This window comes from Phoxinus phoxinus (assembly GCF_949152265.1).
Source record: "Phoxinus phoxinus genome assembly, chromosome: 3".
NCBI classification, from domain to species: Eukaryota; Metazoa; Chordata; class Actinopteri; order Cypriniformes; family Leuciscidae; genus Phoxinus; species Phoxinus phoxinus.
In genome coordinates this window covers 11176273-11189212 of record NC_136878.1, presented here as the reverse complement: position 1 = coordinate 11189212, position 12940 = coordinate 11176273, and the positions used below count along the sequence as shown (strand labels likewise).

The 12940-nt window shown below is 37.6% G+C and overlaps 1 protein-coding gene across 1 annotated transcript in view; it reads left to right on the top strand.

Moving 5' to 3' along the window:
• The window catches only part of aacs (acetoacetyl-CoA synthetase), a 42728-nt gene extending 32757 nt beyond the window's left edge, over positions 1-9971 (top strand). Inside the window, exons 12-18 of the mRNA XM_079607074.1 lie at positions 949-1071; positions 4173-4286; positions 5127-5252; positions 5781-5850; positions 5989-6047; positions 6935-7137; positions 7243-9971. Of these exons, the coding sequence (XP_079463200.1) occupies positions 949-1071; positions 4173-4286; positions 5127-5252; positions 5781-5850; positions 5989-6047; positions 6935-7137; positions 7243-7380 (833 nt within the window). The 3' untranslated portion in view covers positions 7381-9971. The remainder of the gene's footprint in view (positions 1-948; positions 1072-4172; positions 4287-5126; positions 5253-5780; positions 5851-5988; positions 6048-6934; positions 7138-7242) is intronic.
• Positions 9972-12940: the final 2969 nt, after the last annotated feature.

Here is a 12940-nt window from a genome sequence, read left to right as displayed (position 1 = left end):
TTTAATGTTCAATCATATTAATAGAAATGTAAATGAATATTACACTAATTCCATACTCTAAATATGACATTAAATCAATATTAAACTAATTAAATAACTTGTGCTGTGAAAAATAAATAAATTGAAGTAATATTAAATGAAATTAGATTTATATCAAATCAAAACAAATTAATATTACAAATCAATTCATTACATTATTTTAACAGTCCAATTAAATATCAAAAAACAAATCATGCCTTACAATGTTTCCTGCTAAATATTGTGGTTTGCTACATTACAGAAGTTAAATGCCAATTTATGTCGTCTTTAAAGATGAAGCTCTTGGTGTGTTTGAGGAGTTGGGGGATTTATTTGTTTTGCATGCGTGTGGTTCAGAGGACTGTGTGTGTTGGAGGTCAGAGACGTGCTTCCTGGCCCTCTGCTGCTCCCTTTGGCTGCTTGACATTTCAGAGCGACACCTGTTAGCCTGTGGGGTGTGGCACTGGCTCTGATAACCGGGGCGAGAGACCCTCTCTACACAGGACCCCAGACGGGTGGCCTGGCATGTCGCCTGCATACATTTCAGCACAGTTTAATGTGGTTCATAATTCTGATCACTGTGAGCCATACCCATCTGTCTCCAGACTAAAATCCGTCTAAATAAATTATACTTCAGGACTTTATGATTGCAGAAATCGGAGCCTATTAAAAACTTTACTTTTTAACTTTTTATGTAATTAAAAATGTTCATGAGGTTGCATAAATATATGTATGGTTATTCTATGTATCTACTGTTAGTAGTTATGGAATGAAAATGTAGGGAACTCAATCTGAATTTAAATATTAGTGCTTGATATTGTTGATCTTCTTTTGCAATGTATAGTATTTCAGTAAATGCAAAATGTAGTTAACATTGTAATTGTTTAATCTTTTCACTAATACATTTTGTTGTACTTTGTCCATTTGCAGCAAACACACACAACCTGCAGACGCTTCACACACTCCTGTCTACAGGATCTCCACTGAAGCCTCAGAGCTACGAGTATGTGTACAGCTGTATTAAGAACAATGTGCTGCTGGGATCCATATCAGGTGGGCTCTCGTTTCTTTCACTCTTTTATTTTGTTTCATTTGCATTTGATTTGCATTTTCCCCTTCATTCCTTCAATTACCTGGCTTTTTTCCTTCCTTCCTTCCTTCCTTCCTTCCTTCCTTCCTTCCTTCCCTTCCATTTCCTGTTTATTTTCCTTCCTTCCTTGCTTCCTTCCTTCCTTCCGTCCTCCTTCCCTTCCATTTCCTGTGTATTTTCCTTCCTTCCTTCCTCCTTCCCTTCCATTTCCTGTTTATTTTCCTTCCTTCCGTCCTCCTTCCCTTCCATTTCCTGTTTCTTTTCCTTCCGTCCTTCCTTTCTTTCTTCCTTCCTTCCTTCCTTCCTTCCTTCCTTCCTTCCTTCCTTCCTTCCTTCCTTCCTTCCTTCCTTCCTTTTTTTCTTTCTTTCTTTCTTTTTTCTTTCTTTCTTTCTTTCTTTTTTCTTTCTTTCTTTCTTTCTTTCTTTCTTTCTTTCTTTCTTTCTTCCTTCCATCCTCCTTCCCTTCCAATTCCTGTTTCTTTTCCTTCATTCCTTCCTTTCTTTCTTCCTCCTTCCCTTCCAATTCCTGTTTCTTCCTTCCTTCCTTCCTCCTCTTCCATTTCCTGTTTCTTTTCCTTCCTTCCTTTCTGGCTTTTTTCTTCCTTCCTTCCTTCCTTCCTTCCTTCCTCCTTCCCTTCCATTTCCTGTTTATTTATAATCTTAACCCAAAGTTCTGTCTGTGTGACAGAACTATACATGAAGACAAAAGGGCTACATACAATAGAAAACTGTAACAACCTCCCACAGGAGATTGATCTACACTGCAATCTAGTCTGAGCAATGTTGTTTCTTTGTCATTCACACCCATCAGTATGGCCCATTTGGTTCACACCGTCCTTTACAAACACCGATAGAGTTGTTTGCATCTGAGGCACAGTCACAAATGTAAACGCATCTGACTAAAGATGACTGAAAATACACATAATCTTTCACTATCCTATCCTGATCAACCCATTCTTCACTTACCTTCCAATCATCAGCACTCCAGCTCTTCTTGATAGTATAGTGTGTGTGTGTGTTTCACAGTGTGATCTCATGCCTGCAGGGCCCTGTGGAAACAAATTAGCATCAGCGTTAACAGCTGTGGTGGACTGCTGATTTTGTGTGCATGAGTGTGTGTTTGTGACTGGGGTCTCGCAGCATGTTTCTCTCACACACCACCTGTGCCCAGTTTTTCCCTGCGGTTTCAGCAGATGAGCTTTGCTCTCATGGCAGGTCAGCGGCAGCCTGCTACAGTCATGTTATTCTGATTGAACCTTTCAGAGCTTTTTGTTATTTAACTTCTGGTGTGCAGTGCTTGTTCCTGCACGAATCATTAGATATGAAGTTCCAGCTATGATATTTGTAGTCTTTGCTTTCCAGTCCTTGATGCTGATTGGCCATTAGCCGCTCGGCTTTTCATTTACGATAAAACATGATTGTACATCACTGAACAGCAGTTGAAGCGTTAATGGTTTCCATGGTAAATGTTTGTAAGATTTTAGCCAAACTTTAAAAAATTGTGTTAAAAGATGACCAATATGTGAATCTGAAATTATAGACAATGTAATCTTATTATTTTAAACATATCTTATCTTAAAGTGACAGGGAGATTTTGATGCATTCAGAAGACATTTTTGCGCATGTCTGCCATGAAGGCTTTTTGATTTGCCATTTGGCTAATATTTGATACCATGACAGCAATCTCATTGAATTCTGACATGTTTACAGAGCACATGAGCCTCATAATATCCCAGAAAAAGCCTTTGACTGACGTTTCTTGACTCCTGAGGTTTTTGAAATGTCAGGCTACATAAGATGCCTGCTGGAAAACAGCAGCTCAGATACACAATGCTCGTCTTCAGTCCTGATCTCAGATAGCCTCTGAAATATTGAGACGATATTCGCTTTGTCCAGGTTCAGGGCTTCTCCTTCCTCCCCTTAGATATGTGACTTCTGCCAACCCGAGGCAGATTTGACCTTGACCCCAATGTCAGGCCGAGCATATGTGACAGGGCTTGTTTCCTGCTGCTCCTGTCACAGTGCCAGCCAGACTCCTGAGTGCAGAGGGGCAGCTGGCAGGAAACTTTAGCACTTTCAGCCACCCAGAATCACCTGAATCCAATAGACCCCCCAATATCACCCACCATCTGTCACATACACACATAAACACACGTACATGTATTGTCCCAGCAACCTTTCTCTTTCTGTCTCTTTTATAATCTGACTTTACAATCGTTACATTTGTCTATTACTGAGACCTATTTTTATCTACAGAGGTGTCTGGTTGACATCTCCTCTCTATTTTCCTTCATTATTTTGAAATATTGATTGTCTCGCTTTTTCTTTTGGCTTGCAATATCAATTTGCAAATATCTCTCTCTCTCTCTCTCTCTCTCTCTCTCTCTCTCTCTCTCTCCACTTTTCTCTGTGCTGGCATTATAATGACTGAGCATCTGAGCGGCTCACACATGTTGGTTTTATGTTGGGTGACTCATTAAATACAGAAATACAAGAATGCCAATGCTTCTAGCTACACAAGCATACGTCTGTGTGTCTTTTCAAAATGTGTCCGTGCAATTCATAACAGAAGTACCCGTTGCACTTCTCATCATTGCCACAAGGTGTACTATATTGTGCATCAGTCTCTTTTTTTTTTTTTTTTGGCTACCAAAACAAGCTTTTTTTAGTATCATGTGGACCAGTTTCATTCTTAAAGAAAGAGCTGAGGTTGTTGGACCAAACAGATATTTGAGCACCTTTGTTTAGCTTGTTCCTTTTGTTCATGTCTGATAAACAAATCAATAAGGAAGGTCTGCAGTATAGGAACTGCGATCTATATATAAATGAAGGCAAAACAAACAAGCTTTGAAGAACAAAGCTACCAGAAAACTATGCCAACAAGTTTGCATTAATGAAAACATCCCATCAGTTCCCTTTGCTCAAGAGCCTTTCCTATATTATGGAACAATGGAAGAACTCTCTGTCTTTGCAAGAATTTCTCCCCAAACCTACAAGATTTTCTTGCCTTGAACATGTTGACCACCTTTAAAATGGTATATTAACATCTTTAGTGTTTTCTCAGGTGGCACAGACATCATTTCATGCTTCATGGGTCAGAACATGACGGTGCCTGTTTACAGAGGAGAAATTCAGGGCCGAAATCTGGGCATGGCTGTGGAGTCCTGGAGCTGTGAAGGTGAGATAAAGCTTCTGTTTATCTCTGATTTTATGCAAAATAAACCTAAAATTCTCGGGACAGGAGCATGTGTCCAAATTTTAATCTTAACCGTTCTATTTCATCAGATACGATATGTAAACAGGGCTTTAAGTGTAAAATACCGAACTTGTCCTTTAATCAAACTTTCTCTCCCTCATGCAATGAAATCTCTTCTCTGATGACGTGCGTTTACTGTATGAGGGCAGAACAACCTGCCACTCACATGAAAACACACCAATAGCAAATCACGACGGTCCAACTATCCACTCAATTCCTGATGGGTCAAATCAAGTCCCGTCCTACATTTTTTTTCTTGTGCGAGAAAGCTTGGATAACACTTGGATATTTACATCATGATAAGGAAGAAAAGACTGTTGCAACTTCAGTTTCATGCTGACTTAAGTAGTTTTGAATCTGAAAGCTGGTTTGATTGAAATCACTTATGAAGTGGTTATGCATGTACTGTATATCACGGGACCAAATCAGCATACTAGAAGGATTTCTGAAGGATCATGTGGCACTGAAGACTTGAGTAATGGCAGCTGAAAGATATATTATATAAATATATATTGTATAAAAATATTATATAAAGCAAATATATATTTACAATGTCACCTACAATAATGCCAATGAACTACATCAACTGGGAGAATAATTGTGATTAATCTCGGTTGTCTCAGATCAACAAACTTTTTAAGAAAAAAGAAAAAACGTTTAGGAGGTTTACCTACCGTACTTTGTGTTTTGCCTAACGTTACCACATGGTAAAAACACTGCCTTTGTAGCTTCAATAACCCTTTTATTTTTTGTGTTTTTCAGGAAAGCCTGTTTGGGGAGAGAGTGGCGAACTGGTGTGTTTGAAGCCCATCCCGTGCCAGCCCACTCATTTCTGGAACGACGAGAATGGCAGCAAATACCACAAAGCCTACTTTTCCACCTTCCCAGGTAACCCTTCACGTGACACCACTCTATATCTGTTTCAAAACCTAGTGAGCAGCCTCCATAGACAGCAATTTTAGGCATCAGTCCAGAATGCATTGCTTTGTCATTGCCTACAGAGGCTCACAGAAACACTTCCTTCAAGCTCTTGAGTTGAGAAGTGGTCACAGGGACGTGCGTTTTCTGACTGATTTAGAAAACAAACAAGTCGTCCCTTTGATTTAGGAAACAAACGTGCCACTTCAGCTTGTTCAGAAGAGGCTGCAGCTTTTCCGCTGTATTGATTAAATGATTTCTGAGGGCGAAAGGGAGAAAAAAGAACCTGACAGCTTTTGTTAGCACAAGAAAAATCTACTTGAAGCCTTATTGCTGTCAGTTTGGAGAAGTAGGAAAAGGCCAATCAGGGCCAGTTCAGCTTAATTAGCGTTCTCAGGCCGCCAGCGGTCAGACATCTCTGCTTAGATGCTTCTTTCTCTAGCTATTTGTTCATCCTTCTCCATACGTTTATTTGTGTCTCTGTACCTCCTCATTCAGGATTCTGGGCCCATGGCGATTACTGTAAGATAAATCCAAAAACGGGAGGAGTCGTAATGCTTGGGAGAAGGTAAGTTTTGCAGATTTTGATAATCTTCTCTAGTTTCTGCTTAGATTCTTATAATATTGCTGTGCGGTGATACTCTGAGATTGGTTATGCTCCTAAATTATATACTAAAAAGCATTATTGTTTTGTTTGTATTTTCAGTGATGGAACTTTAAATCCTAATGGTGTTCGGTTTGGGAGCTCAGAAATTTATAACATTGGTGAGAAATAAACGTCACACTTTTTCCTGAAATGAGTAGACTAATTTGTCAGGATGTACTTTTATGTTTTTGAAAGATGTCTTCTTATCAAGGTTGCATTTATTTGATAAAAAATACAGTAAAAATGTAATATTATGAAGTATTATAAAAAAAATTATATTATGAAGTATTATTACAAATTACCTGTTTTGTACTTTGATATATTTTGAAATGTCATTTATATCTTTGATGGCAAAGCTGATTTTTCAGCAGCCATCACTCCAGTCTACAGTGTCACATGATCCTTCAATAATTATAATATGCTGATTAGGCACTCAAGAAACATTTATTCTTATTTTGAAAACGGTTATGCTGCTTAATTTTTGTGGTAATTTTTTATTTCTTTGATTGAAAAGAACAGTATTTATTTGAAATGGAAATAATTTGATCTCATTTAAACACTTTTGATTAATTTAATGCATTCTTGCTGAATAAAAGTGTCAATTTCTTTCAAAAATTAACTTGTAAACAGTAGTGTATATTAATATTTTTGTAATGTATTGGTCAATGTAAGATGATATTGGTCGATATTAAATATTTAATTTTGTATGCTTATTTAAAACAATTTTTACATTACCTTTGCTGTCATCTAATGCTCACTTAAAGTTAATATTTAAAAAACACAAGAGTTTTAATAAAACCGTAATCCTTAGCAAATCTCAAAATAAGTATTGGACATTATATTGTTGTAATGCCAAATTCACAACTCAGAATTAAAAAATCTGCCTTTTATCGATTATCAGCAGCCATAACATGAAAATAATTATCGCATATATAATTATTTAGAATGTGCTAACATCAAAGTTAGACAGTGTTTAAGACCCTTGTTATGCCCTCTCTTCTTCCAGTGGAAGCCTTCGATGAAGTGTCCGACAGTCTTTGTGTCCCTCAGTACAACAGTGACGGAGAAGAGAGGGTGATTCTGTTCTTAAAGATGGGACCCAGTAAGACCTTCAGTAAAGAGCTTGTGGGGAAGATCCGCAGCGCTATCAGAGTAGCTCTCTCTGCCCGACATGTCCCAGCATTGATCCTGGAAACCAAAGACATCCCGGTAAGCACTTTTCTTCTTTTTGTAGCCATCCTCTCGCTTGTCCTTTCTCTGCTTTATTTTCTGACCTTTTCTGTCTGATTGCCTTTACATTTCCTTCGCCTGTAGTACACTATTAGCGGAAAGAAGGTTGAAGTTGCTGTAAAGCAGGTGGTCGCGGGTAAGGACGTCACTCAGCGAGGGGCCTTCTCAAACCCAGACTCCTTGGACCTCTACAAGAACCTGCCTGAACTCCAAAATTTCTGAACAACAACAACTCCTGAAGGTCCAGTGCTTCTGTCTTTGAAAGGTTCAGATTCTCTAGACACTGTTGGAAAATCTGAAGGAATTTATAGAGCTTTCAAACATCAAAGTTTTTCTTGCACGTTGTGGCTCCTACTCAAACTCAGCGACCCACTGGTGCAGATGGAGTGAGTCTGTACACACCATACTTCCTCAAAAGTGTAACTGGGTTCCTCTTGGGTAGAAAGTTGAGAGTGCCATTTTATGAAATTCCAACTTGGATCTTAAAGGGACATTTTATCTGCTTCTGTCATTGCGTCCACCAAGCGTTATTCCCAAGAGATGTACCAAACTCACAAACAATTCCCAAATCTGTTATCTTGATTCAGTCCCATATTTTACCTCTCGTATTTTGATACAATGTCACTTTAACCTAAATGAAGTTGTAGGAAATTCTGGCCATGTATGTTTTGAGGCTTTAAAATGACACTGTTTATGCTTGTATGTCTATATGAGTCATATGCAAATGATATGTTACTGATTGTTATGGATTTAAGGTTAAGCCATTACTCCCGTAGGAATACCAACTTCTTGGGTCAAACCAACTGTTTGCTGGACCTTTATCAGGCAAAGTATTTCCCCCGCTGGTATCTGAATTACAAAATGTTGGCGTAATATAGTCCATTCAACTTTGTTATTTTTTTCCCCAAAAGCCTGACTTCCTGTCTGTAAACTAGATTAGTATTTTTGAATGATATCCTATCAGTAAACCGTAATTCATCACATCTGCTGTATTTGTATAGTATATTATACTGTCCAGAACTACACTCTGTCGTCCACTACTACACTCTGTTGTCCACTGAGTGTAGATTTGAATTCAAGCTTATGTAGCTCTCTGGCCAAAAAGAGTTCTGTATATTTTTTACTTATATACTGTATATATTTGATTCTGTATATGCAGCTGCATGTTGTGTGCTACACTAGATGCCGCCTTCACAATGACTCTATTTTGGTCTCTCTTGCCTTATATCAAGTTGTGAAAAGTTTTCATCAACAACTGAAGCTCATCTTCATTCTATGAGCCATTCTTCGGTACAGTATATAGCTTTATCTTTGTCATCCCCAAACACATCGAACAATCTATTTCTTCATATTTCCCATCAACACATCCAGGGACTGTCACTGTAGGCATTGCCCATGAGAGATTCCTCCATCACTTTCCAACCCAATAAATTTATCATCAGAATGCTGCGTACATATGAAAAAGCTGCGTTTGTTTGTTGTTTGAGGTTTTGAAAGTCAGCAAGACCATTTCAATGACATGATATCCGGATAACCTCATATTACGTTATTAGATCATGAGGTTCTATGATGTTTGCATTAATAGTAAAGGGAAGAATTCTGGGCAGACCATATGTGCGGGTTGTAAACAAGAAACGCAACGAACATTTTGATTTATCTTGGATAAGAATCAAGCTGTTAGACGTGTACTGATGATGCATTTATACTTGCTTTGCAGCATGTCACAGAGACATTTATCAACACATTTCACAGAAGCTGTGAACAAGCCACCATCCAGAAAATACTTTTATGGTGATATTGAGAGAGGATATGCTGCAAACGCTCACAACAAAAGCAGAAAATGTGCTGCATTTTAAATAATTTGAAAATAATTTTTTTTTATTTTTTTTATTTTTTTTAAACATGGGTCTATTTAGTTCAGGTAATCTAATCTGGGTTTGCTACATGTTTAACCTGTGAGTAAATCCATTTGACCTCAGTGAGGACCCCTTACTTGGTTTCCTAAAAGAAACTATGCACTACAGACTTAAACAATGCATTTTATACGAGATCGCTGTAGTGTGAGGCTAGACATAATAAAACTCAAAAGGGTGGACTGGCCCTTTAAAAGGCTCATTTTCTTTCAAATTGAAATCATTTGGTATGGTGGTGCAGATGGCAAGCAGTTGTGCAGATCGCTTGAATTAAATCGGTCCTTATTTCCGCTTCAGACAAGCAGGGACGGGTCTGTTTCACCTCATGCCCACCCTTGTGCCACCATATGCCCCGTATCTGCTCCGTTTTGCTGACAGAACTTTACTGATCCGGGACTGCGGACATAAGGAAAACTACCAAATCCTTATTTATTGCTAGTCAACTGTGGATTTAGCTGTACGTTATCACTCGTCATCACAAACATTCTTTGTCCCCTGAAATTTAATTTGTCCTTACTCTCAGCACGTTCATGAACATTCCATGGAAATGTATTCCATTGTATTACAGTGTTGTTTTATTTTCCTTTTTGATACATGGAAACAGAAATAATTTTTCTTGATATTGTATTACATAAATGTATTTGGTGTACTACTAGTAAATGAACGGTGCTTTCTTATCGGTGGCTAACAGAATATTCCTGCTTTGAAATAATATTACTGTACTTGCTGAATGTGAATAATGATTACTAATATAGTTGAGAATATATTTGTTATGAATATATTATGCCTATATACTGTATATCAATGGACCGATCGCTTCAGTTATGTCCACTGGCAGCATACATGCATTTCATGTATAAAGATGCTTACTGTAGTCCTAATTAAACAACTAAGAATTTATTGTGGCTTGCTGTGGTTTTATTCATCTCGCTTGATTTGCAGTATTATTTTTTATGCTTGATTTGATCAGTCAGATGATTAGATGGTGTGTTTGTGTACACACAACCATCTCGGGTTTACAGAGAATGGTCAGAAAAAGAGAAAAATCCAGTGAGTGGCAGTTCTGTGGGCATAAATGCTTTGTTGATGTAAGAGGAGAATGGCCGGACTGGATTGAGCATCTCTGAAAGCACCACACGTCGAACATTTAGGCATCTGGGCTACAGCAGCAGAAGACACCAGGTGTCACTCCTCGCAGCTAAGAACAGGAAACCGAGGCTGTAATTCGCATGGGCTCACCAAAATTGGACAATAAAAGATTGTAAAAATGTTGCCTGGTCTGATGAGTCTTGATTTTTTTGCTCCAACATTAGTTGGGTCAGAATGTGGTGAAAACCAAATGAAAGCATGGATCCATCCTCCTGCTGCTGGTGGTGTAATGGTGTGGGGAGGATTTTCTTGGCACTTTGGTTCCCTAAGTGCGAACTGAGCATCATTTAAACGCCACAGCCAACCTGAGAATTGTTGCTGACCGTGTCCATCCCTTCATGGCCAGTCTTCTGATGGCTACTTCCAGCAGGATAACACACCATGTCACAAAGCTCAAATAATCTCAAACTAGTTACTTGAGCATGACAATGTGTTCACTATACTCTATATAAATGGCCTTCACGGTCAACAGATCTCAACAGAGCACCTTTGGGATGTGAAGGAACGGGAGATTCGTATTGTGGATGTGCAGCCAACAAATCTACAGCAACTGCGCGATGCTATCATATATATATATATACATAATATACATACACTTTAGTTAAGGGTTCAATTCTCACTATTAACTTGCTTATTAGCATGCATATTTTAGGATATTGGCTCTTTATTTGTACTTATAAAGCACATATTAATGCAATCTGCATATATTCTGCAATCACATCTCTATACCCAATACCTTAACAACTACCTTACTAACTATTAATAAGCAGTAATTAGAAGTTTGAGGAAAAAGTCGTAGTTGATATTAATAGTGAGAATTAAACCCTAAACTAAAGTGTGACCATAATATTGATTAATATATTTGATGTAAATATGTCAGATTTATTTAAATCATTAAAATATAAATGTGTATTTGAGATGTATAGATGACAAATATTATACATAATTATTAACAATCTGAATAGTTAAATTTGAACTTTATGGCACAAACAAAAACAGAAGTTTAATTTACCAGGCTAACTTTTGGATCATGTGGAAGTTTGTTTAGATACACGGCCCGTGACATCAATAAAATAATTATAATTATATATAACAGCCTATTTGTATATTTGAACTTTTGCTTTTTATTATTAGCATTTAACATGTTTATTTTTCCCCTGTTGACCATGAACATATTAGATCAAACCTTATGAATCCATTTAAAAAACAAAACATTACAGTAAGGATATTGAATTATGAAACATGAATTTGATCAAATTTATATAGAATATGTGTTTAAATGTAATGGTAAATCTTTTTGGTACCCTTTTGGAAGCAGGTTGAAGGTTTATTGCTATTCTCGTAAACTTCAAGTAAAACGAAGAGTACATTTTGACGGCCTGTCACAGCATGATCCCAGAACACCTCTCAAAAATAAAAGGTGCAGTGGCCGCCTCATTTGAAACCAGATTCATCTCACTCTCCACCCTGATGTTTTCAATGTGATGATCAAAATGAAATCCTATCTGTGTGAGCGAGAGAGAGAGACAGCCTGAACTTAAATGAAAGGTTTCAAAGATCAGACAACACCATCCCCATATGAATGCCATCATTTGTAGTAAGAAAAGACGAGACAAATTTGTGCGGGTTCAATTTTGAGGCTCATTGAAGGAGGATGGGAAGAGAGGGCTGGAGGGTCAGGTGCGCGAGTGTGTGTGAAGTATTGTCACCCGTCTTCCTAGAGATGATTGAAATGTTCAGGCTTGTCTGTCAGCAAATTGCCTCTGCTCAACATGTAATCTGCCGACTGGCCACTCGCAGACAGCGTTTTACATCTAAGTGTGAGTGTGTTTAAATGGAAGGGTAGGGGGTATTCATTTTGGAGCGGATGGGGAAAAAGGAGACAGGGTCTGACAGAAACACAGAGGGGGAGCGGCGTGATGAAGGACGTTCCTGCTTCCCGTTAAGTCATCTTTTGATATCTCTGATCATGATAAATCACAGCATAGTGGAAAAACCTTGTGGTGTAGCCTCTGATTAAAACCACAATACAAAATATGTGCATACATATAAGCTTGCTTTCAAAACTTTGACCTTTAAATGGAGCATCTTAACTGTCATGGAACATCATACTGTAAGGGACTGATTTGAAATGCTCTATATAGAAATGCTCCATGCAAATAGCTCTCTCTGCATAAGAGATTCGACTGAGTTGAGTTTTTCTCTCTCACACACACACACACACACACACACACACACACACACACACACACACACACACACACACACACACACACACACACACACACACACACACACACACAATGAGTTTACATATCTTTGGTTTTGTATATAATATATAGATCTATTACGTTCATTTAAGCTTTTATACTCAAATAATAGGCTACTCAAAACAAATATCACAGATAAGTTAAGACAAATAAATATAATATATATATAGATAATGTTTATATAAATACTGTATTTACTATACTTAATTAGTAGGCTTATTTGAATTTCTATTTAGGCACAAACAAGACTATCTTTGTTTATGTAGTGGCTAAACTTGAAACTTGAAACTAAAATAACGAAGTTTACTGGCATCTTTTATTTAAAGATGTTACTTGGATGGGATTTTTATTTAAAATGCATCAAAATGTATTAATTAAAATTAATTAAATCACATCAGCATATTCTAAAAGATGTACACTATCATTCAAAATATTTTTTTCTTTTAAAGG